Here is a 27,568-nt window from a genome sequence, read left to right as displayed (position 1 = left end):
TTTTGTTGTGAAAAGAATGCATGTATTGTCAAGTTAATAATGTGAAACCTACGTTAAGGCGCTGTCACACCTTGGCGTTTTAGACAGCGTATGCCCGACGTATGAGGAATTTGGCGAATACGCTGGCGTACGTCGAATATGTTACGGGTAAGTTTTGCATACGTTAAGAGTACGCTAAAACACGCTGGTATACGTCGTCATACGGCGAGGTCGTCGAAAAATTTTGTGCAAGCACAAAATTTTTCGACGTATGCCAGCGTATGGCTCATACGTCCCGCATACGCGGGCCATAAGTTGTAGGCAAGTTACGCGATCGTTGATACACGTTACTCGTAAGTTACTCATAAGTCGATGTACGTCGAGATAATGTCCAGCGTACCCTAAAACTTACTTCTAACCTATGAGTAACGTGCTTTAAACGTATGTGTAACTTAACTCCAACGTATATTGACGTATGAAGACGTGCTCCGGACGACCACAAAACTTACTGAACGTGTTTATAACTTACAGCTACCGTATAATGGCGTATTGACAACGTTTATCATGTTTATAGGAATTGGTATATAAAGGTGGGGTTCACAGGAGTTTTCTTCGGCATGGCGGTGGTGTTGATAGGTGATGTATCGTGCGGTTATGATTTGAATAGTCGAGCGGAAGCCTTTTTATAGGCTACGACACGTGTTCATCAGCCATACGCTGCCGCGCGCTATGCGTAAGTTAGGCTATCGTAGGGCATAAGTTGTGTACGCCAGCAATACGCTAAGCATTCGTTGGAATACGTTACTTATAAGTTAACGAAGCGTTCGATATAAGTTACTAATACGTTATGTATACTTCCAACTCGTAAATGAATACGCTAAGTATACGCCCAGAGTTGAAAAAAATATCAAAGTTCAGCGTATGCCGACGTTTTAGAGAAATTTTGATACGTCGGACATACGCTGTCTAAAACGCCAATGTGTGACACCACCTTTACAGAGCATTACACCTTTAATGTTCGGGGTGAAATCTTTTTCTATTGAATAGAACTTATTTTCTGAAATAATCAATTTGGTGCCAAAAATTGTACGATAATGGTCTTACTTCCCTTGAGTTTGATTGCGAAAACCACTGAGGGGAACTGAAGTTTAACAAAAATAATATCTATAAAGAAATTTGACTGTAAAAATCACGAACTGTATCTTTTTACTTCGAACACTAAATCTGAAAGATGAAGGTAAGATGTAAACATTTATAAAGTCATGTAATTATTAAGTTTACAGGATTTACATCAAATTCAACGAACGGGCACCATGTAATATGTAATTGTCTCATTAAATATTGTAACGAATATAGGTTTCATATTAGGTTTTACATGTTATACAAATCTGAAAATAACTACGAAGGTTTAGAATTCTATGAACGAAAATAACTGAAAGTTGATTGGTTACATTCTCAAATAATATCATGAAACAAAATGGACAAAACTATCATCACAAAATGTTTTTAATCTACGGGAAATTTAGATTATAATTATGGTGCTCAGAATATGGGCATTTTATATTCAAATGTAAAGTGCCAGACATGTGGAAGTGTGAGTGATAATCAAAACGCGGTCACTTGTGTTTTCAGATAATGGTATTTATTTTTACTCCCTCTTTCTGTTTGCAATTTTATTTGAATGTAGAGAGTGAAAATTAGAAATAAAGTTACTTTGAAAAGAGTAACGTATGTTACTTTAATATCTGACAATGTTAAACAATTGTCCTACCACAAATAACATTTAAAATCTGCTAGTTTGGATGAAATATACACCAATGTGCCAAGAAATTGCAACTTTAGAATTTAAAAATTTGTCTTTTTGAACTTTACCAAGGTATGAGATACTGAAAGTGTGGAAGAACTATAACAGCAATTTGAAATCGTGAATAAACTATAACTCTTATAGATCAACTATACCTCAAACAATGTGGTTGGTCATCAAAACATGGTTACCTTTATTTTCCCGATGACTTTTATATCAATTCCCCCATATTGATTACAAATTTTGATTACGTTTACATAGCGAAAATTAGTAATAAATTTATTTTGAAAAGAGAAACGTATTTTAACTTCAATATCTGACAATGTAAAACAATTATTTCAACTCAAGATCTGAAATTTTGGATGAACCATAAAACCACATGTGCAAAAAACTCGCAACATAAAAATTCAACAACTAGCCTTTTTGAGCTATAAGCAGTAACTATACTGGACTGTTCTCATGCAGATTCTGTTCGCAACATGACAACCACCTACTGTGGATTTCCATAAAATGAAAATTGTTTTAAAACATATATCATGAGAGCTGAATAAGAAAATGATAAAATGAAATTGTATGCAAAGCTTATTGTAGCATGAAAAGTGATGAACATGCCATTTACATTATTAAAAACGTTACGGTATATAAGTATCGTGATTTACTTGATTTGAAAGTATCCCCCACTAATTTTTATATGACATTGATTTGCATTCCGAAGATGGTGTAATGAAACTTGAAAGAGAGAGATGAAATGTGGAAAAGGGAGATTGCAGTAAATAGATACAAGATGAAAAAACAAAAAGAAATTACCCCCCCCCCCCATTGTATATTCCAAATCATATTAAAAGGTGTCGCGTTTATCTGATATCAAAACTTCTTGACACAAATGCCTTATACTGCTATTTATAGTTTTTTCTCTTTCATTTCATTATATATACATATAATTTTTTAAGAAGGCAATTATATCAATTGAGATACATAAAAGAAATCTGAGGGAAGGAAATCAACAATAATACATTCGATAAACCGATATACGCCCCTCATTTATATTGCGAAAAATAAAATTTGATCATGGGCTTGGGAAAAGTCATAACTGCACTCGGCAAAAAAGTTCTTGGACACTTATAAAAGTTAAAATATTCCATATAGATATTTGATTAAAGGCAGATTATTATATGTCAACATGTATGACATGACATTTTTATGTGAACAGTCATGCATGGGTGGTTAAATTCTTAAAAATAATAGCTATGTCAGTAAAAGAAAATTGTAAGAAATGGCTAATGATCGTGGCCATCCTGTAGGCATACATTAAACAATTTCAACAGGGGATTTTCATTTGAATTGAATGCGTAGGGATGCATCATGAGATGCATAATGAGATGGATCATTTGGACACTCACTTTCAAGATGAAGCATTCCAACCAAGAGCGTGCAAGAGCAATAGGAATGTTGCAGTCTGGGCAGTCATTTATACAAGTGGCTCGATATTTCCAAGTTTCACCAACAACAATTTCAAATTTGAACCAGTGGTATTTGGCTACTGATGAAGTTAGAGGCCGCCCTAGGAGTGGTCAACCTAGGGCCGCCACCACTGCAGAAGATAGGAGGATAATGATAATTTTCTTTTGCTTATGCCCAGATACTGAAATTTGACATTTTTTCATCGACTGACTTTGAATTAAAATTCCATTGGAATAGTGATACATCCAAGGTGGATAACTTTCTTTTCACTTTTAGAGTGGTATTTGACTTCAAATTTGGTTTTATCGTTTAATGGATATTTATGCCGCATAAACTTTCACAACTGAAAGAATGGCTGATCGTTTTTCTTGCCATCTTTTTACTGACATTGCTATAGTACCTGTAACCAGCCATGCACTGACTGATCCATTTCTTGCAATTTTCTTTTACTGACATTGCTATTGTTTAAAGCATTTAACTATCCATGCATGACTGTTCACATGAAAATGTCATGTCATACTGGAAGAGGAATATTTTCTTGTCATGTTGACATGAATAAGGAATATTTTAAGTTTACAATTTTCGAAGAAGTTTTTTTTTGCCGAGTGTACTGAAGAATATTGTCAAGTATAAATGTAAGAAAGGTAAAGACCGTGTAACAAAATACCGAATCTTTTAAAGGGCTAGTTTTATTTTTAAATATTTCATGAAAATAAAAATTGAACGGAACATAAACAATGCTTGAAGTGATAGTAATTGTACTTTTTTCTTTTTTTTTGTTCCCGAAATTCCACTGGTAATGAAATTGAATGTAGTACTAGCTTATTATGAACACAAAGTTACGATTAGCAAGATTAAATCCCCTTATATCATCTATGTATGGGACAACTTCTATTTTGAAACATACGTTACATTATTATTACTAGCTTCCAAGGTATAAAAGATAGATTTAAGAGTAATTTCACATTCTTAAACTTTTGTTTCATTTTTTACCACTTCTTAAGAAGCCCTTGACTAATGGTTGCACCTAAAATACACTCAATTATTTAGAGGAGTAAAACCTTTTAAAAATGTAATGGAATTGGGTACTTATTAGTCAACTTGTGATGCAAGGGATTAGAAAAATGGGACGAGATCCACCATAGACTTGTAAGAAGTTGTTGCTTATAGCGATATAGGCTTTCTGAGAATGATCGTAGATGGCTCATCTCCGTTATATATCGAGAAAAATCCTTTTAACGCCAAAAAGGCCGAGATCGGCACATACGGTATACGTAAGTTTCACAACGTAAGTTACATGATGGGGTAAATAAATAGTTGCTGATCCAAAATTGCTCTTTGCAAGTATGATTTCTTTGGCCCTCTGACTTTCCTTTGATCAATGCTAACTGCTGATATACATATCAGCATCTGAAGTCTATACACATTTCCCCAAAACGGTAACGTAAGTTTAATCTCTTAAGGCTACGTTTCTACAAATTGCATTTAGTTTGGTTTTGATAAGATAATTCTTACTTAGGAATGGGAGTACATAGGTATCATTTCTTATCGTATACCCGAGGTGTCAAATAAATAAAAATAAACATATTTACGATGACATAAAGTAATTAATTATTGATCTAAAATACGGTAACGTAAGTTTCACTAAATTTGGCGACACATTTGGTTTTATCCGCATGTGAAAACAAAACATTTTTATCAAAAACGTTTGATTGTATTTTGTGGAGGGATCACTTATATCTATATTAATTAAGTTTTAGGGCAGTTGCTATTTACTTTATTTTTTGAAAGATACAGATATTTAGAAAATATATGACCGGTGACACGCTGCTTTTCACTATTACAACCGATGGATTTGCTAATTTCTCATTATATACCAAAAGAAGGTCAATATGACTTTCTTTTTAAAGAATGGATCTCATATAATAAATAGAATAGCATAACTCGACCATTCTATATATCGATTTTATTTTTAATTGGCCCCAAAACATGCGGGACACGAATTTTACGCAATTGCGCCGAGATAGTGGTTTTGACCCATCAAAACAGCAGTGTCGTTCTTTGCTGACCGCACAGAAACGTTGTTAGCTCTAACAATGCGCTAACAATGCAGAGGCCCTGTAATAACCGGTAATGTGGCAGCGATGCCTTTCAATGTAAAACAATGCATGACTTACACATTGAAATAAATGTTTTGACTTCAAAATCCGAAAGATGTGACTGGGCTGACTGTTAGGCTAACAACGTTGTTGTGCGGCCGGCACTCATGGACTCTGGACAAACGAGAAATTTGCAATTGTTCGTCCTGTCCCAATCTTCGGACGATCTGCTGCCCCGGTCCACCAACTTTCGACAAAACCCTCTCGGCTGTTCATTGTCATTTGACAGGCGTTGTGTTCTTGAATCCAAACGAGCAGCGAAAACCCCTATTAGTCACCACAGGTGATAGTATACAAATAATGCGCGTGCATGCAGGGCCAAAATATAATGAACGATGTGTGAGAAGAGCCAATGGATATACCGCACCGAGGTCCGCAGGACCGAGTGCGGTATACACATTTGGCGAGTCGAGCACAGAGTTCTTTATTTAGGTCCTCAATGCACAAGAGTGCGTGCATTGTTTGTTTTATACACCCCACCCCCCCCCCCCCCATGTTACTGAGTTGCCCCGAATGCTATATCTGATCTAAATTCTAGATAATTTCAGACCTCGCACTAACACGCACTCTGACGTCAGAGTGCTTGATAGTACTTTTGGCATGACGTCAGAGTGCAGGATAATGCATTTTTGGTGCATTGGTGCGATTCGCTAAATATAGTGTGATCGGATTTGGACCAATCATATTACAGAACATTCTTGGGGTTGTACTATATAAATAGTGCTATCCGTCTTTCGCGGTGACGTAATACTAATGTCTTAAACGATTCAATGAAATCATGGTATTTCATCCATGATAGGTTTTTCGAGACATTCTTCCAAAATTATATTTCATTTCTATTTTATCATTTGCCCTAAAGCTCCACTTGTGTCATTGGTTTATCGGATGCTGAGAAACCCAAGACCGGTTACCCTTGTTGGAGCTTTTTGCACGTCATGTGGAGCGATTTTCTCTTCTCTTTCTCCAACCCCGGTCATATTTTGTCTGTGCTTCGCTTTATTCGGTAAGATATTACATGTACACAAAATTAATATATGAGGCTTTGAGAAAGTATAGTGGGAATTATTTATTTGAGGTTGGTCTAGCAATTACTCATTTTCCCCAACTGGAGAAACCCCGAGAGGATGTTTACATTATTTTGACAGTCCTGATATATTTGTTTTATATATATTTAAGTTGATCTACGTGTAATTTTGCGATTATAGGGGGGGGGGGTAGCCCGCACCAGAGTACCATGATGGGGAATACATGTATAATGTAAGGGCTTTATATAAACCGAATAGCATCGTCATTATTATTCCCTCTATCATCAAAAACATCATTTTTAATAACAGTAAAATTAATATGATTTTTATTATGATTACTTTTATAATTAGTAGTATCAAAATTCTCATTACCATATTCATTGTTTTTACTGTATAGCACATGGCGTACAATGTTGCTATATATGTTTCTGTGCGCTTCAGAAAACAAACAGCAAAATTTGTTGTTACTTGGTCATTTGTCTAAGTGGGGTACATTTTGAATAATGTAAATAAAGTTTTAAGAGCTTTTTCTTATGGTTTATTATGTTGATTATTTGCTCAAAACTCGTCCTCTATAATCGACATTATATTTACAAAAGAAAATATCCGTAAACAAATATTATTCCTATTAATACCGGTATAATTATTTCTTTTTCTAAAATTCCTGTTTTAGGACTAGGCAGCTCAGTGGTCTTTGTATCATCCATTTTGACCCTCAAAGGGGTTGCAAATGATCGATTCCACGTGATGTATGGGATAGCTACATCCGGATACGCGTTTGGTTCTTTGTTTCTTCCAATTACAGCTGAATATTTACAAAGTATCTACGGCTGGAGGGGGGCTATGTTGATACTTGGGGCACTATCCGGGAACATGATTCCGTTCGCAATCGCACAAGGGCCCTCTTCTTTTCCGGGTGAACAAGAGAGTGAAAATTGTCCCTTGACCGAAGAAAGTGGAACGGAAACTGGGGTATACAGCTTTAGTAGCGAATTTTATTCGGATTCATCATCTGATTCAGCAGACGATGACATGTCATCAACTGACAATCTTGATTCAGAAAAGCTTCGAACAAGAGAAAGGTTGCAGATGAGTTATGAAGATGAGATTGACGTTGACAGTGATCAGGGTTCGACTGGCACGTATAGCCTTAGATTGACAGATCGAATGAAAGAGATTCGAATGGGAGAGCATACCACAATGTCCTACGCATCGGGAAAAGAAGCTAATTATAAGACTGATAAAAGTAGACATCAAAGAATGGAAAGACGTGGGTTCTGCACCACACTTCATGAAACCCTGAGCTCCTGTGGAAGTCTTTGGGAACCCTGCCTGGTGACCTTAACATTTTCATACTTTGTGATGGGTATAGAAGTTGCAGGTTGGCGCTTCTTATTCGTCCCCCGAGCCATTGACGGAGGTCTGTCACTACCTAATGTCCATATCCTAGACCTGACAGTGGCCTCTGCCACGTTTATCAGCCGTCTCACACTCGGCTTCGTACTCCGGAAATCTGGGAATACGACGACAGTTCTGTTGTGCTTGGTGATCATAGAAGAAGTGTCCAAGTTCCTCGACGTCTTTGTTCCCCAGTTTCCAGTGATGCTTCTCTGCTCCTTTCTATCCGGGATCGCTCTGGAAGCGATGGCATTCTTACCGGTCATTCTTGGTGCAGAACTCTTGCTGGTACCCGAAAACTTCGATGTTCTCTTTGGAATCCTCGAGATGTTGCAAGGAGTGGGAATTTTAGCTGGAGGGGCCATTTCAGGTAGTATAGCTATCTATAAGGTTTCTCCCTTACTTTGTTTCTCAAGTACAACGCTCCTCTCAATAAAGATATGAGTCTGTACATACGTATGAAGGGGGCCTCATGGGGGGAACCTCTCGGACAGTCATTTTTCAGATTGCGTGAAGTGCTTGAAATTCAATACTTTCCCACCATTTTCATTCTGATTTTCAATTATACTGTATATCGATGTTTAGCAGGTGTAAGGTTTGTCGTCATTGCAGGTTTTCTTTTATTAGAATCGCGCAGATACTCGTTTGCACAGACAAGGGCACTGCGCAGACTTGGGTCACCTTACTGTCCCCTAAGAGCAACCCGCAATGATAAACATTCCTTAATTTGTATCAGGTAGGCCTTGCACTACGAAAGTGGTCATAAACTGTAATTACCTCTCAAACGACAATTAATTGCATTTTACACGTTCTAGATCTGAATTTACCTTCAGCAAATATAATCGTCAATCATTCTTCCACTAAATCAGGGGCCGCAGAATGGTTTTCAAAGGGGGGAGGGGTGTTACACCCACAAATGTAATAACACTTTACCCACAAATGTAACAACGCCCACAAATGTAATAACACTTTACCCACAAATGTAATAATTTCACCCACAAATGTAATAATGACTTTACCCACAAATGTTATGAATTTGAAGGGATTTTTGGCAAATCCGTTCTAAACTAAAATCCTATAGTAATGCGGTCATGTAGCAAAAAAGTGCGAAGTCTCTTTTCCTGTCCCGGTTAATTAACAAATTATAATATAAGTCCAAAGTCTTTATTCAAAACCCATTTGTTAAAAAAAAATATAATATAAATCCAAAGTCTTGATTCCAGACCCGGTTGTTTAAAAAATGATAATATTAGCCCAAAGTCCTTATTCCAGACCCGGTTGTTTAAAAAATTAACATACAAGTCCAAAGTCTTTTCTCCAGATCCGGTTGTTTCAAAAATTATAATATAAATCCAAAGTCTTTATTCCAGACCCGGTTGTTTAAAAAATAATAATATAAGTCCAAAGTCTTTTTGTAGACCCAGTTGTTTCAAAAATTACAATATAAATCCAAAGTCATTATTCCAGACCCGGTTGTTTCAAAAATTATAATGTAAGTCCAAAGTCTTTTTTCCACACCCGGTTGTCTCAAAAATTATGATATAAGTCTAAAGTTTTTTTTCCAGACCCGGTTGTTTCAAAAATTATAATATGAGTCCAAAGTCTTTTTTCCAGACCCGGTTGTTTCAAAAATTACAATACAAATCCAAAGTCTTTATTCCAGACCCGGTTGTTGTTTTTTTATTATTATATGTCCATAGTCTTTTTTCCAGACCGGTTGTTTAAAAAAATCATGATATAAATCCAAAGTCTTTTTTCCAGACCCGGTTATTTAAAAAATTATGATTTTAGTCCAAACTAAGATACAATAATGATATTCCAGTGGAATAAAAATGAGAATTGAGCTAAGTCTTTTTCCGGACGCTAATAGTAAATCGAGAATCAAGCATAGTCTTTGCTCCAGACCCGGTAACTGAAAGCTGAAACCTTACAGTAATGCGTTTATATAGCACAAAAATGTGAAATCTTTTATAAAAACCCGGTTAATTAAAAAATTATAATATAAATGCAAAGTCTTTTTTCCAGACCCGGTTATTTCAATAATTATAAAAAAACAATGACCAACTATCCTATTTATGTTGAATAACATGGAAATACAGCGTAGTCATTCTGTCAGACCCAGTTATAAAAATCATTAAAAACACAACAATAACAACAACAAAACAAAGACCCTACAACCATTTTTTAAAAAATGGTTGCTTTTATATTCCTTCCTTTTTTCTATGAAAAAGAACACAAACAACAAAATATTTAAATACATGTGAAAAAACTGAGAAATAAGATATCAGTAAACAATAGGGGGATAACTTCCCGAAAACGATAAGGTTGATCGACGATCTATGATATAGTATATAAAAGAAAAACATTCTAACAAGAGGGGATAACCATTCCATTCCATGTTTTTATTTGGAAATAAGTCATAATTGACTATTTTTGCCACCCACTGTATGAGAAGTAGGGTAACAATTTAATTAAGTATTATTGTTATTACTTCTTTTTTATTATCATTATTTCTTGTATATTCATTCCTTTTTTTCTGAAAAACACAACTTTTAAATACATATAAAACAAAAAACTGAGGAATGAGATATCAGCACACAATATGGGGATTACTTCCCGAAAACGAAAAGGTTGTTGATTGACGATCTATGAGATATTATATAAAAGAAAATCATTCTATAAAGAGGGGATAACGTTTTAACAAGTTATTCGGTACTTTAAATTTTCAGTGTACTAAGCACCATTTGTAATATATTCAACATTCTTTTTTATTAGTTACAATTTCAATAATCTCAGTGGCCTACGATATATTTTCTGGGGTTATATTGACCCGTAAAGTAAAGAGAGAGAGAGGATTTATGTGATCAAGAAGTGATAAGATAGGAAAAAACACTGATTTGAAATGGCTGAAACAGAGAAAGAAAGAAGAGCCCCCTCCCACACCCTTACCAGAGTTACGGGGTGAGGCTGTCCAGGTCAATCAACATCTTGAGGTTTGATCTTTCCAGGGGACAAACGTCTTTAAATATGGTGTAGTCTTTGCTCTAGACCCAGTTATTTCAAATTAGGAAATTATTAGAAACGATAAAAACAGACAAACAATATTAACAAAGACGCCACAATGTCAATGATGTAGAATAACGTTGTTGGTGTTGTTATTTTGGGTTTTTAAGGCGCGTACCATTCAGATCTGAAAATTTACGCCTTTTATTAATTTGTCGTTTTTGTGGTATGCGTTATCACAGGGTTTTTATAGTTTGGGAGATGCTGTGTCTAAGTTTTAAGATTAATCTTTTGCTTAATTTGTATTTTTAAAACAACTGGATGTGGGGTAAAGACAACTCTCTAAACCCAAGCATTTTAACTGGGTTTATAATTTTAAAGTTTGGTCTTAGCTTTGATTTTTTTTCGTTTGTTTATCTTATATATAACTGGGTCTAGACGAAGGTCTAAGCATAATACTCACGTTATTCAACAGGAATAAGAATATGACAAAGTCTTATGTTTTTAAATTGTTTAAATTAATTTCTAAATGACTGGGTCTGGAATAGAGACAACGCTCTAAACATGTGCTTTTCTACTTGGTCTCAATTTGGAGGATTGTTGGTTCTCAGATTCGTTGTTGGGGGTTGGGTTTTATTGTTTTTTTATTCTTGAAATAATTGAGTCTGGGGGAAGTCTACAATAGATCTCAATTGGAGATCACATACTGGATATCCCAAAATATATATGTTTTAATAGAAACAGAGAAAATCGTTCTAAAGGAGGTTGCGCAATTTACATACATGAATCCCTCAATTATGAATACCCTATTAATGATAAAGAAATTGAAATGCAATTTACCAAAATACATATTGCCGGAAAAGTGATCTCCATTGTAAATTTCTATAATCCATGCAAAAAAATGGATGATGTTATCTTAAACAAAATTACCAACGGTATAGATAACAACCTTTTCCTTATAGTAGGGGATTTCAATTCCCACAATCCTGTATGGGGCAGTACAAAAACAGACCAAAATGGTAAAGTGGTTGAAAACTTCATCCATGAAAGAAACTTTGTATTTTTAAATGATGGAACAGGAACTAGAATAGATCCACATACTGGGAAAACTTCTTGTCTCGACCTCAGTATCACATCCCCTCTGCTATCTGGTAAGTGTACTTGGGAAGTTCTACAACACACTTTTGGGAGTGATCATTTTCCCATATCTACCCAAATATTACTGGATCGAACCAGACAGGTACATGTGGGTAATCAAAGGGTCAATGAAGAAATACACTGGTCTTTTAAGAAATTTGATTGGAATTCCTTCACTAGAAATTGTCAAGGAAGATTGACAGGAGATAGAGATATCCTAATCGACCAAACTGATATATACAGTGATTTTACTAATAAACTAACAGACATTATAAGTGAAATAATGCCCAAGAAAGGCAAAAAGAAACACAACCCCGTTCCCTGGTGGACAGATGAATGCACAAAAATCATCAAAGAAAGAAATAGGGCTAATAATAAATTAAAAAGACATATATCCGCAGAATATTTAAACATATATTTGAAGAAGAAAGCAGAAGCCCAAAAGATTCTGCGCCAATCAGAAAAAAAATATTGGGAAGATTTCTGCCGAAGACTAAATCCCTATGTACCAGAATCCATGATCTGGCACACCATAAAAAGACTGAAGGGGTCGGTCAACAACAAACGAAAATCCAAAAACATGCCAATCTTAGTGGTTAATGAAAAGGAAGTTTTGTGTAATAAAGAAAAAGCTGAGGCTTTTTCTTCCTTTTTCCAATCTATAAGTCTAGTAGAAGAATGCACGGGAATAAAAGGCAATGAACACATTGCAATCAAGTCAATGAACAGGGGAATGGAACATGTTTTGAATGAACCTTTTACGTTTCAGGAATTACAAAAGGCTCTCAATACTTGTAAACAATCATCCCCTGGGGAAGACAAGATCCCTTACCAGGTGTATGAAAAACTTCCGAATGAAAGTAAGAATTTTATGCTAAAGGTCATGAATTGGATATGGGACACGGGGGCCATACCCCCAAATCTGAAACATTCTATATTAATCCCTGTACTAAAGCAGGACCAAGACCCCCATACTGTATCATCATATCGACCTATAGTACTAACTTCGTGCTTTGCTAAGATACTTGAACGGATTGTAAAAAATAGACTTCAGTGGTACTTGGAAAAGAAAGAAATATTCCCACCTTTTATGACAGGTTTTCGCTCCAAACGTAGCTTGGTGGATAGTATAATACTTCTAGAGAACACGATTCAAAGAAGTATTAACGTTGGAGAATACACATTAGTAGTATTCCTTGATATTGAAAAAGCATATGATCGACTTGATATCAAAAGCTTAATATACAAACTAGCATCATATTATGATATCTCGGGCAATATGCTACGATTCTTGAATAACTTTTTGAAAAAGCGAACTTTTCATGTGAAGATTGGACAGGAAAAATCAAAATGCTATGAAATATACAATGGTCTGCCCCAGGGTAGTGTATTAAGTCCATTGCTTTACAATGTTATGATGTGTGATATCCCGACTGATGAATCTGTTACAACATCCATATATGCGGACGACTGTGCTGTCTGGATATCGGGTGCGGATATAGAGCTTATTTCAAAACAATTACAGTATCATTTGAATAAGTTGAACAATTGGTTTACCAAATGGGGATTTCGTCTCTCACAGAGCAAAACAGTCCCAGTACTTTTTACTAAGAAGAGGAAAGTCAAATATCCGGAGCTCAGGTTAAACAATGCTACCCTGACCTTCAAATCTGAGAAAAAATTCTTAGGAATGATATTTGATCAAAAACTGTCATGGAAAAATCATATAGATATGATCATTTCAAAATGTAAACGTAAGATGAATATTTTGAGGTGCTTAACAGGTACGACGTGGGGAAGCTCCTCAAAATCGCTACTGATTGTGTATAAAGCACTAATAAGATCATTATTAGATTTTGGCTGCGAAGCTTATGATAGTGCGCCCTCATACATCAAAAAATCCTTAGATCATATTCAATATCAGTCCCTGAGAATATGTGCAGGAGCTCTTCCCCTAACATCACTTGCTTCCTTACAAACAGAATTAGGTGAAATGCCCCTAGACTTACGCAGGCAGATGCTTGCAGATATTCTAAGACAAAAAATTGCTATGCATCGTGATCATCCTGTTAACGTCAAGCCAAACTGGCAAATGGAGATAGTAAAACATCAACAAAATTATAAACCTTTTGGATGTAGGACAGCATTGATGAATGAAAAACCAATTGAAACTTATACTGTACCTTGTCTCCCCCCATGGACAATGATTCTTCCAAAAGTTTCTCTAGAATTGAGTGAAGTTCTAAATAAACAACAAAATCCCTTATATTTAAAACAACGTAGCTTAGAACTTATAGGAAGTAAATGGTCAAATCAGTTGCATATATTCACAGATGGGTCAAAAGTTCCAAACAATGGAACAGTCTCCACTTCTTTCTATGTACCAGCTTTCTCCATCCATGAGGCAAAAAGGATGGCGAACCATACATCATCATTCAGAGCTGAATTAGCAGCCATAGTCCTTGCCCTCAACTGGCTGGAGACTATAGATGTATACGTCGGAATTGTGATTTTCTCTGACTCATTGAGCGCACTACAGGCCATAAAAGAAGAAAAGGATGTATCCTTTGTCACGGAAATCATAATTTTAACGACTAAATTAAACTACCAAGGGAAACACATCCACCTTGAGTGGATCCCTAGCCATTGTGGTCTGCATGGGAATGAAATGGCAGATCATTACGCCAAAGCTGCCCTACAAAACAACATTGAAATATTTAATAAACATTCTCTTTCTGAAATAAAGAGTATTGTTACAGATAAGTATATCACCCTCTGGCAAGATAGGTGGAATTCTTCACACGCCTTTCTAAGACAGGTACAACCTGCCGTTAACAAACCACATTTATGCTTTTTAACAAGACTTGAGGAGAGTATTGTTCATAGATTAAGACTCGGAGTAGTAGGTTTAAACGAAGATCTTTTTAAATTGAAAATGCACCCAACAGGATACTGCAATAATTGTAATGGGTGTATTGAAACTGTAAGTCATTTCCTCACCGAATGCCCAAAATACATCAACGAAAGGTCTATGTTACTTGCCGAGACCAATATAACTGATGCTAAGGAAATAATGACATTACTGAAAAGTGTACAAAACATAAAGCAAAAATCCATTGCACGCTTTGTTTTAAGAACAAAGCGATTGTTCGAGAAACGGTAACCTAGGCAACTAGTTATGCAGAATTTTAGTTGCTATCTTGTTTTATTGTCGCACGATGTTCTGAAATTAATATTCACCTAGAAGACTTTTGTCATTCATGCAAAACCTTTCGGATGTATTATAAAATGTAATAACTGCATGGCATTGCTCAATAGCGAAATGGTTTTGCAGTTTTTTACTTAATCATAACTTACAAACTACTATATTTGAATATATTTGTGTGGGTATACACACATAATTATATACATATCAACTATTGGAAGTTGTATTACTATAGCAACTATTATTCATCAACTGAATCAGACGCGCGTTGGATGTACACACGATATAATATATTACAATACTTGTTTTTTTTTTCATCTCTAACCGCCCACAATATCTTGTAACTAACCTTGGATGATTGGTCGCAAAGCATCCCACACTATATATTTTATCAAACTATTATGCATGTGATATAGAATATTTTACATTTGTTAAAGCCTTGACTTTAAGAAATGGAAAAAAGAGGAGACATCTCCCCATATCTTGCTGGGGTTCCCTTCTTTCATTTTCCTTGCGGAAGAGGGAGAGGAGAAAGGATAATTTAATAGTTAAGAAAAAATATATATGTAGCGGCACAGCTTTGCAAGACGGCCGGTGGCCGCCCACCGTCTTGCGCTGCCCACGTACAAAAAAAAGACGGGAGTCAAAGAATGACAAGTTCGATGAAGTTAAGTTGTGTATCACGTTTTATTCTAAATCAAAGTCAAATTACATGCTGGATAATAATAAATGTCGCATCTCTGGGCTGGACGACCGACGACAGACAAAAATCAAACCGACATGGCCTACGGCGGCAAAACAAATCGGGAACGAAAAACTGCCCCTTGGCAACTAATCACTCCCTTTTTATCCCTTTCTGGGTCAAACACCGCGTGGCGAGAAAAGCCTTTCCCAAATCGACCCTATCACTTTTGGTGTAATGCGCGAAATTAATCCGCCTATAATGTAAGTATATAAAATGGAACTTAATTATTGTGTACCCCGATTCCAAATTCAAGTTCTTCGGCTTTCCATTATTCTTCCAACTTACGTAACTCTCTTAACCACTCCCCCAACTGCTCTCTCAGTCAATTAATCCTCTTTTGCGACTCTTGTCACTTCAGCCACTCCCACTCACAGCTCACTTCCACCAAGGAATTCACTCCTTGCTTCCACACCTGTTCACACTCTCGCTCTCTCTCTCTCTTTAATCACTGAAGAATGCAAGCGAGCCGAAGAACATGAATAAGAAGCAAAGTAGTAAATAACTGAAGTTCCAATGGACTTCTATTAGTCCTGAACACCTAGCAACCCAGTCAGTTTGCCCTCTTTCACTTCCACATTCCAATCGCTAGCCTGGCCCAGAAAAACTAGCAAACGAAATCAACACCTTTAAGGAATGTAAACAATGGAAGAAGGCGAACGAACTTCTTTACCCAAACAAACAAATCTCTATTTTCCATCCCGCTATAACTCTCCCCTACTGAATCGATCTGTTCCATAAGATCGCAAAAAATCAGGAAAAAAAAGAATTGTTGATACTGACGGTCGTCCATCCATGACACTTACAATTTGTCATAAACAATATAAACATTTCAACATCGTCCTATATTTATGCCAAATATCGTTATTTCAAAATCTTCCCCTTTTTGGTAAATAGATTGCATGTATATACATTATACCTGTACCTTCTTAAATTAAAAATAGGATTTGGAGAGCTTCTATCAGGGAATGTCAACGTATAGGCATTGGGAAGTGGATGACCCAAGCTTCCTGCTGCTTCATCGATGACATCACCCCTTCAAAGATAAACACTCCAGACCCCTGAAAAAATGGACTGAAAGGTTTAGTTACAAATTCAACCTCTAAACATCTATTTAACCTTCATTATACCTCTTATGCACAACTAGTTATGTCAAAAATACTACAGGTACATAAACATACATGTACAGTAGTAACAGTAATGATACATGTGAAATGTAAAATTATCCATATCCGTATCTATATCCACCTTACAAAATGAAAACCAACAGCAGTAAATCTGGTCATCTTATATATATAAAAAAAAAAAACTATAAATAACCTTAGTTAACAAGTGCATGTTTCATGTCCAAAATGATACTAAAAAAATATTTTGCATCAGCATACTTGTATAATGCCCTAGTAAAAGTGTTTATTAATCAATTGAACATTAATCAATGGATGGGTTGTAATTGTAAACCATGAACAATCAACTTCAGGCATTATCAACCATGAACATGTATCATAAACAGTAAACAGTAAATTTTGATATTAAACAGCATGCATGCACATGTTAGACCTCGCTCTGCTATGCTTACAAATAATGACGGTTATTCTGAAAGTTACTATTATTTTATGTGTTATACTTTCAGAATCATTACTTTACAGTGTTTTTTTTTATGTACAATTCATCCTTTGCTTCCAAACAGATGACATAGTGCACCTCTAGGGTAAACCTCCACATTAAAAAGATAAACAATTGTTTTTTTTTTTTTAAATCCCTTCTTTCATTTGTTCAGATTTTACAAATCCTTTTACATGAACAAAAAAATAACCCAAACATTACTTGTTTTCTACCATTTACCAAGACTTTGGGATGATATCAAAACTACCATCAGAGGTGGATATCCCATGCCTCCTCCAGTTCCGTTTGACACCATCCTGCCGTCTGATATGTGGTTTTCCTATAAGGACAAATATAATTACATATTTACAGATTAATTAATATCACAAAATATATTAAATGATCCATGTCGGCAAACCAAACTGGGCCAATCAATCAATAGAACCAAGCAATCATACATATAACCCATAATCACTGATGTACATCATTTATCCCACAATAATAAAAAACTAATTAAATCCAAAAATGTGTCTGACAAAAACTTACTATTCTACGTAGGTATAGCTCCTTCCCCCTTTCTGTTATGGGGTGCATCCGGCAGGGAACGGTGCTCCCAAACCCAGAACATATCCCTATGTATTTGTATTATGTAGCATTCTTTCAAAGTTGAGTCACCTTCTCCAAAACTTCTCAATATTTGTTATTTACCACCAATTTCCAAATACATGCTCCTTACCCCACTCCCTACTAATCGTTTCACAAAGCTATGTCCAAATAATAAAACTGTCATCGTCATAAATAATTGAAGGCGGAGTCCAGCCCAGAGACCCAAGGTAAATTTTAATTTTTTACTTATTACTTTATTTTTCCAATACAGACTTAGGTAAGTTGTATGGATTAGAATGAAATGCCTTTATTTTGTCTTTGAGATCTCCTCTGGACGACACCTCCACTTGTTCCGCTTCTGGTACGCCCACTTGTACGCCCCCATCCGTACTCTGGTTAGACCAGTACTCTCCCCTACTGTTTCTGTAGTTACTCTTTCTGGTACTAAAACATATTCATCCTCAAAATCTTTTCTAGAATCCTTGTAGCTAGCAATGATTTTCCTTCTCTCATAACCCAAAATCTTCCATATTTTGGTCAACCACATCTGATTCAGAAGGTACTTTCCTTATTAGCCTACGATTCACTATCTTTGGATTACCTCCATTAATAGGTCGGATACGATAAATATCCTCAGTAGGATTTATCCAATCAACAACATATAATTCATCAAAATAAACATTCTCCAACTTGTGTCTTTTACTAAAAGCACACTTCTTTAAGTAAACAAGAGATCCTATGCCCAGGGGAGGGGACTTGCAGAGATATTTGCATCAGCTCGGGCCTTATTCCGGGCTGCTACCTTGTCAGTTCTTTCTTTGACAACTTTTTGAGCCCTCTCAACCAACTCGGCTTGTTCTTTAACAAAGTCTTGTTCCCATTCTACATCAGACACACCCAACAAATGATCTAAAGGAATACGCTCTTTCCTACCAAACATAAGAGCAAAAGGGCTGACCCTCGTAGTTTCGTGGGGGGTGGTACGTATTATACATGTAGACAAGATGAGGCAATAATTCAGGCCATCTACGTCTATCACGCTGATCCAGCGATTTGATTAGGCCAAATAAAGTCCTATTGAATCTTTCAGCCTGAGCATTACCCTCAGGATGATATGGTGTTGTACGAGTCTTACGTATACCATAAAGCCTACATAATTCTTTTATCACCTGACCCTCAAAATTACGTCCCTGATCACTATGAATTCTATTTGGAATTCCATACTTTGTGAACCAGTGCTCTTGTAGAGCTTTAGCTACTGTTGAGGCGTGTTGATTTCTACAAGGGATTGCCTGAGCTAATTTCGTATATACATCTGTAATAACAAGTACATCCTCAAATCCTCCCTTACCAGGATCTAACTTAACAAAATCAATAGCAATAATTTCCAATGGACTAAATGCCATTAGATGTCTCATTGGGGTTCTTACCCGAGGCTGCATCTCCTTTGCCTTAGCACATTTAATACATCTTTTAACATAAAATTTTATATCACGAGCCATGCCAGGCCAATAAACTCTTGACCTAGCTAATTGTTCAGTTTTATTTCTACCTTGATGTCCCCATTCATCATGACATCCAACTAAAATACTCTTTACGCAAACACTGTGGGAGTAAAATTTGAAATATATTACCAAATAAAGGATCAAGAACCTTCCTTCCTAATATTCCATCTTTAACAGTAAAATTAGACCATTGATATAACCATTGTTTCAAACTATCCGGTTCTGAAAAACGTGCGGGAAATTCATCCCCCGGTTTCCAGTGCGCACTCCACCGTTCCCACACAAATCTCAGTTCTGGGTCAATTTTCTGCATTTGAATGAGTCGTTCAGGCGAAAAGGAAGGAAACAAATTAGAAAAAGTGGGACCTAACAAATTTTCTTGGTCAGAAACACCAGACTTCGATTGGATTTCATAAAGGCTTGCTGCAAAGATTGCACAGTTTGTTTCTTTCCAAAATGTTTTTGAAATAGTTCAATAATACTTTTAGTATCTTATTTCCCCGAAAAACAACTTTTTTACGTGCTGCACCTTCCAAATTTGCTCTGATTATGCCGCACTTTTTGAGTTTCAGAGATTTGGTATTGTTCACAATAAAGATCTATTTCTTCTAACCATTCGGTAAGGGAAATGCCACCTTGTCCAGAAAATCTCTCAAGTCTGGTACTTCTATCACTAGGGGTAAACCTACACCCTTGTAATGCTTCGGTTAAACCGGTTACTAAATCTTCAACTAACTTTTCAGCCATAATTTTACTATGTATATGTGAATACTACTGAAAGGAGATGCAACCTCAACTACGATAAACCTTCAGTTATAACACACTTATTAAATAGTCTACTATCTAACTCTGGGAGAGAAAGGTAACCAATCGAACCAGACGCAGAACCTAGGAAAAAAGACATTTAGTTAAAATTGTGAAATGTGTAAGTCCAGACCACAATAAACATTAGGGGTCTGACATAAAGGTAAGCACAAAAGACTGCAAATTTTATATATATTTTCTGAAGATGTATTTTCATGTGTTGCCAAAGAACACTATCAGAATCTAGATTTTTACTATTATTATTCTGTCTAGTGGTGTATTTGCAGAATTTATTTGTGCTATCTCCTTCAGATCCCAATGCACACTAATGCAAAACAGACATAATAACAAACTGCATAGCTACACACATATCTTAACACATCGTCATGTTGAGAAGATAACGAGTTCATATCTTTTCAGATACATATCAAGCATATCTTATAGTTTGTAATATGAGAGTCTACATTAAATGTGAATGACTGTTCTGGAAAAATCTTAACAAGGGCTTCACTACATACCAGCGACTCCTGCTGCTTCACTCGCCAAGGCTATCGGCTTCCAAACGACAGTGCCAGCTTCCACCGTCGAAGATATCGAAGACAGGGTCTACCACACCACGTCGATGACGAAGATGAAGGGCCGTGTCGAAGCGTTGGTTGGAAGAACGATGTCTCGGAGCTCCTCGATAGCGTCCAACTCCCCGAGCCGGACTAGCGCCTGCGGCCTTCAGTACCTAACCTCAATCCATCCTCATGAGACGACCAAAGGAAAAGCAATCGCCCTGCTGAGTTCCTTTACAGCCCCTTCCAAGACGATTCTCGCGCAGTTAAACGACTCCTCTCACCGCAGTGTAATGTGAAATCACCAGACTTCGTCGGTACCAACTAATCCGGAGGGTTTTAGTGGAAACCAGCTATGCTACCCCGTCAGGTCTATTTGCAGTGGTTTTCACAGGTCCCTCGACTCCTCGCTACAATGCAGCCACGCGTGAGTCCCAGGACGAAGGGTTCTTTCTCCTGAGCTCAACGGCACATGTAAGGTCCCAACGTCGAAAACCCGGGCGATGTGGGGGCTCAATCCAACCCCTGCAGCTGAATTTCTCTCTCCAACGTTAAAGTTAAAATAATATCAATTCACATCCTCGAACAAAAAATAAGCCGGAACCGGTGACATGAAGTGAAGCTCTCCTTGTTGAATTTATCTCAATGTCCGATAAACATTGTGTTTATGCGTAAAACCAGACTGAAGGACTAAAACGTTCCCCGAACATGCTGAAGATGACGGTTGACCGACCCCATCCGTACTACCAATTTTGTAGCGGCACAGCTTTGCAAGACGGCCGGTGGCCGCCCACCGTCTTGCGCTGCCCACGTACAAAAAAAAGACGGGAGTCAAAGAATGACAAGTTCGATGAAGTTAAGTTGTGTATCACGTTTTATTCTAAATCAAAGTCAAATTACATGCTGGATAATAATAAATGTCGCATCTCTGGGCTGGACGACCGACGACAGACAAAAATCAAACCGACATGGCCTACGGCGGCAAAACAAATCGGGAACGAAAAACTGCCCCTTGGCAACTAATCACTCCCTTTTTATCCCTTTCTGGGTCAAACACCGCGTGGCGAGAAAAGCCTTTCCCAAATCGACCCTATCACTTTTGGTGTAATGCGCGAAATTAATCCGCCTATAATGTAAGTATATAAAACGGAACTTAATTATTGTGTACCCCGATTCCAAATTCAAGTTCTTCGGCTTTCCATTATTCTTCCAACTTACGTAACTCTCTTAACCACTCCCCCAACTGCTCTCTCAGTCAATTAATCCTCTTTTGCGACTCTTGTCACTTCAGCCACTCCCACTCACAGCTCACTTCCACCAAGGAATTCACTCCTTGCTTCCACACCTGTTCACACTCTCGCTCTCTCTCTCTCTTTAATCACTGAAGAATGCAAGCGAGCCGAAGAACATGAATAAGAAGCAAAGTAGTAAATAACTGAAGTTCCAATGGACTTCTATTAGTCCTGAACACCTAGCAACCCAGTCAGTTTGCCCTCTTTCACTTCCACATTCCAATCGCTAGCCTGGCCCAGAAAAACTAGCAAACGAAATCAACACCTTTAAGGAATGTAAACAATGGAAGAAGGCGAACGAACTTCTTTACCCAAACAAACAAATCTCTATTTTCCATCCCGCTATATATATATTAAAAGTAATAGAAACAAAATTAAAATAATAAAATAACCACCCAAATGTATTGACACTTCTCCTTTTGTATTTGCTGAATTTCATGTTTGAAGCTCTTTCTATATACAGGCAAGTGTCCATCGACTGACTGAGGGTCACAAGGAGGAGGAAGGGCTTCCTCCCACAAGGGCCCCTTTTTATTTTCCACGTTAGGTAGGTTAAAGGCGTTTGTCCCCTGGAAAGATCAAACCTCAAGATGTTGATGGACCTGAATCCACCGACGGGACAGTCGTAACCCCGTAACTCTGGTACGGGTGTGGGAGGGGGCTCTTCTTTCTTTGCCTGTCTCTCTTTCAGTCATTCCAAATCAGTTCATTTTCCATATCTTATCACTTCTTGATCTCATAAATCTTTTCTTCCTCTGTCTTTACGTATATGGATCAATAAACCCCAGAAAATTATCCAAGGCTACTGAGATTAATTGAATTGTAAGAAAAAAAAACAAATATATCAAAATTGATGCTTGGTACACTGAGAATTCAGAGTATATACAGAAAACCTGTTAAAATGTTAGCCCCCCCCCCCCTTGTTAGAATGATTTTCTTTCATATAATATCACATAGATCATTGATCAACGACCTTATAGTATTAAATGTTTTGTTTTGTTCGTTTTTTCATAGAAAAAAAGGAACGAATTTACAAAAAATGATTGAAAAAAGGGAAGAAAAAAAATTTGAATAAAAAATGAAAATAATATTATTCAATTAAATCGTTTCCCAACTCTTTATAAAGTGAGTGGCAAAAATAGTCAATTATGACTTATTGCCAAATAAAAACAAGGAATGGAATGGAATGGTTATTCCACAGTTGTTAAATTATTGGGTATTCGTTTTAGAATATTTGTAAAAACTATTTTTTTTAATAATACCCAAGTCTGGAGAAAGGACGTTTGTTTTACCCATGCATAATCGCAATGTTTTGCAGGGGTCTTAGTATTATTATTAAAAAAAATCAAGATATGGGGTAAAGACATATTTTTTTACTGGGTACAATTTTTTGATAATTGGTTTTAGATTTGATTTTCTTTTTTAATTCATTTTTTTACATAACCTGGTCTGGAGGAAAGAGTACGTTTTAAAACTCGTGTTATTCCAAAAGAATATGATAGGGTCTTATGTTAGATTTTTATTCGTAATTTTTGTAATGATTAGATCTGGAATAAAAAACAGCATTCTAAACCTCTTTTTAAAAACAGGTTCTTAGGTTCAAGGATTGCTTGGTGTTAGATTTGGAGTTGTTTCTATTTTTACTATTAGCGTTATTTTGAAAAACAGATGACTGGGTCTGGCTGAAAGACTACGCTATATGTCCATGTTATCCAGCATTAATAAGATTATGGGGTCTTTATACGGTTTTGTTGTTGTTGTTGTTGTATTGTTATTTACAATTTTTGAATAACAGGGTTTGGAGAAAAGGCTAACCTCGATTTTCTTTTTTCCTCTGGAATATAATTATGGTATCTTAGTTTGGACTTATATTATAATTTTTGAAATAACCGGGTCTAAAAAAAGACTTTGGACATGTGTGCTATATGAAGGCATTACTTTTTAGGGTTTTAGTTTTTAGTTTCAAATAACCGGGTCTGGAGAAAAGACTATGCTTGATTCTCAATTTACTCATAGCGCATATATTCACAATACATTCCGTATAATTTAAAACAACAACAAAGACATTGATTCCACCAGTTTTAATTAACAGGGTCTGGAGAGAAGACTAAGCTCGATTCTCATTCGCAAATATTCACTTCTGAATGACACGCGCCGTATAAGCTAAAACAACAACATTTTATTCTACTTGAACATGATTAACGTATCTTAATTTGGACTTATAACCAGGTCTGGAAAAAGACTTTGGATTTATATTATAATTTTTGAAACAACCGGGTCTGGAATAAAGACTTTGGATTTATATTATAATTTTTGAAACAACCGGGTCTGGAATAAAGACTTTGGATTTATATTATATTTTTTTTTACACAACCGGGACTGGAAAAATGACTTTGGACTTATATAATGATTTTTGAAACAGCCGGGTCTGGAGAAAAGACTTCGGACTTATAATTTTTGAAACAACCGGGTCTGGAAAAAAGACTTTGGACTTATATTATAATTTTTGAAACAATCGGGTCTGGAATAAAGAATTTGGGCTTCTATTATAATTTGTTAATTAACCGGGTCAGAAAAAAAACTTTGCACTTTTGTGCTATATAAACGCATTACTATAGGATTTTAGTTTAGAACGGTTTTGCCAAAAATCCCTTCAAATTTATAACATTTGTGGGCGATCAAAAATTATTACATTTGTGGGTAAAGTGCATCATTACATTTGTGGGTGAAATTATTATATTTGTAGGTAAAGTGTCATTACATTTGTGGGTAAAGTGTTACTACATTTGTGGGCGTTATTACATTTGTGGGTGCAACAGGGGGGGCGACCATGCACAAAATCACAATCATATAGTCATTTTTACGTTTTTGCACACGGTTTTTGGGGAAAAAAGGGGGGCTTCAGCCCCCAACCCCCTCCACCGCTTCCGCGGCCCCCGTAAATGTTCATAATAAGCGATCGAATGAGACGTATATCTGTTGCATTGCATTGTTAGGTCTCATTGCTGGTGAACTTGGATACAACCCAGCCTATCTCGCTCTGGCAACCACCAATGGGGTGACTTTTCTATTGGTCATTATCCTCAAGCTTTGTGAAAGGAGGAGGACAGGAACGTCGTGATACCAGACGGGATCACCCTCTAAGCGCTAGTTTTATAAAGGAGTTGCGATCAAATGCAACTCATATACCGCCCTTTCCCACGGTAAAGCAAATCGTAATTTAAATGATGATTCCAGTGAAACATGAGACTAATGACGAATTTTTAGCACGTGTGAAACCAAACTAGAATCACGAACGCTAATCACGACGGGCCTGTTCACACGTGAATCTTGAATCATCATTGCAATGATGATTGTCATTGTTAATGTTACTGTAATTAGCGTTCGTGATTCTAATCATATTCTAGTTTGGTTTCACACGTGCTAAATATTCGTAATTCGCCGTATTTTTCGCTGGAATCATCATTTAAATTACGATTTTTTACCGTGTGAAAGGGCGGGAAGTCAAATTCTACTCCGGAGGTGAATTCCAGTTAAGTTTCACTCAAATTACGTTACGAATTCTTCGTGTGGAAGGCTTGACCTCCAAAACATGTTTTTGGGGCAGAGTATATGGGGCAGTCGCAACTGTCAATGATACATCGTTTTTTTTTTTTCATTTAAAAATTCAAACACCAATCGAACAATATTTCATCACAATCATTAAAAAAAAAAAAACAAATATGATTTATCGTATTTGCGTGTGAAAGGACTTTCTTCCTGGAATTCATAATATCTTACAGATTTGGAGGAAATAGACACTGTTAACCCATTGCCTACTGGAACCGGGCAATCCCTGTACAAAGCCTATGGGAATTTCAGAACTCAGTAGTCAACGGGTTGACTGGTTGACCTATGATCTTTCGACAAGAAACATTTCAAAGACAGTTTTTTTTCTCTCTCTCTCTTCAATACTACCTTTAAAAAATCCACATTTGTTAAGTCATTGGCACAATCATGAGTTCTAGAAGTCGACTATTTTTTTTACAAATTTTCCATCAAGATGATATTGACATCATTACGCTGATCTTTATATATTACTTCCATTGCAATTGCATAGAGATTGTTCTTATCTTGATCTTTTGGGGGGTTTTATCTTTAAAATTTTTTTGGATAGACTTAATTTTTGTATAATTTTTTTTCGGTCGTTAGCAACAGAAGGGTCTTTTCACACAATCGTACATGTTTAAGTGTTGCGATGTCCTTAGTGGTTGAAACAAAATGCGTTTCCGTGTATTCCAGTACGTGTCGACTTCAGACACAATGTTAAGATGTGACCAGAGTGAATTCCGGACTTTCGGAAGAAAATCATCAGCTGTTATTTCATGTTTGAAAATTTGAATAATTACTTTAATAGCCCACAATTTTTGTAACGTTTACATCCAATAAATAAGGAAATTATATTCCTATGGTTTGTGAAAGCTTATGTATCTGGGCTCCGTAACACAAAGATTAGCAATCAATCGCTAAATGAACTGACCAATCAATATCAATGTCACAGGCGCATTTGATTTAAAATACTAGCTGACCAGGAACCAATTGGTGCTGTTCTTGCATATTTGCAATTCATCGCTATGCTTTGGTTACGAAGCCCTGGTGGGAATTATTGGGATTTATGAAATAAAGGAATATGAATCAAATTAGACCAAAGTGATACAATGTGACTAGTGAAATGATTTTAAGCAACTATTGAAGAGTTTTCAAGTAAAATATTAGCCCTCAAAGTCATGTTGAATTTATTATACTATCCTGGAGTTTTATTTCCCTTTACAAAGATCAAAAGGACTGTTGATATATTTCATGAACATGATTCTGATTCTGATTTGTTGGTGGTCATATCATGCTAGAAATTGAAATAGAGCATTCGATTCTCAATAATGCACAAGGAGACATCTTTTCATTGTTTATTCACGTCTATGTTTTATTAGAGAAATGTGTAAATTTACAATTTATTACTAAAGGCCACCACACACCTTACAACTGTTCGCAATCCGATTTTGGGACAAATTGCATTTTGCTCGTACGACAGCTATGACGTCATTACGACTAGATTTCAAATGTGCTTTTATTCTAAGAAGGATGATAGCCCCGGATGATAGCATAGTCACAGATTTGATCATAGGTATTCGTATGATGATTTAAAACATTACACAGTAAGATTTTCCAAGTCTCAATATTAGCATCAAATTCTAGTACATTTTATCCTAAAATCGGTCGCAGACCAGTCGTAAGGTGTGCGGTCGACTT

The 27,568-nt window shown here is 36.4% G+C and overlaps 1 protein-coding gene across 1 annotated transcript in view; it reads left to right on the top strand.

Moving 5' to 3' along the window:
• Positions 1-25,495, top strand: part of LOC121428649 (monocarboxylate transporter 7-like) — a 36,582-nt gene extending 11,087 nt beyond the window's left edge. The window contains exons 2-4 of the mRNA XM_041625423.1: positions 6,263-6,406; positions 7,102-8,196; positions 25,279-25,495. Coding sequence (XP_041481357.1) covers positions 6,263-6,406; positions 7,102-8,196; positions 25,279-25,403 — 1,364 coding nt within the window. The 3' untranslated portion in view covers positions 25,404-25,495. The remainder of the gene's footprint in view (positions 1-6,262; positions 6,407-7,101; positions 8,197-25,278) is intronic.
• Positions 25,496-27,568: the final 2,073 nt, after the last annotated feature.

Source organism: Lytechinus variegatus, chromosome 15, assembly GCF_018143015.1.
Source record: "Lytechinus variegatus isolate NC3 chromosome 15, Lvar_3.0, whole genome shotgun sequence".
In the NCBI taxonomy this organism is placed as follows: Eukaryota; Metazoa; Echinodermata; class Echinoidea; order Temnopleuroida; family Toxopneustidae; genus Lytechinus; species Lytechinus variegatus.
Note: the sequence above shows the minus strand (reverse complement) of the source record. Positions and strands in the feature narration are given on the sequence as shown.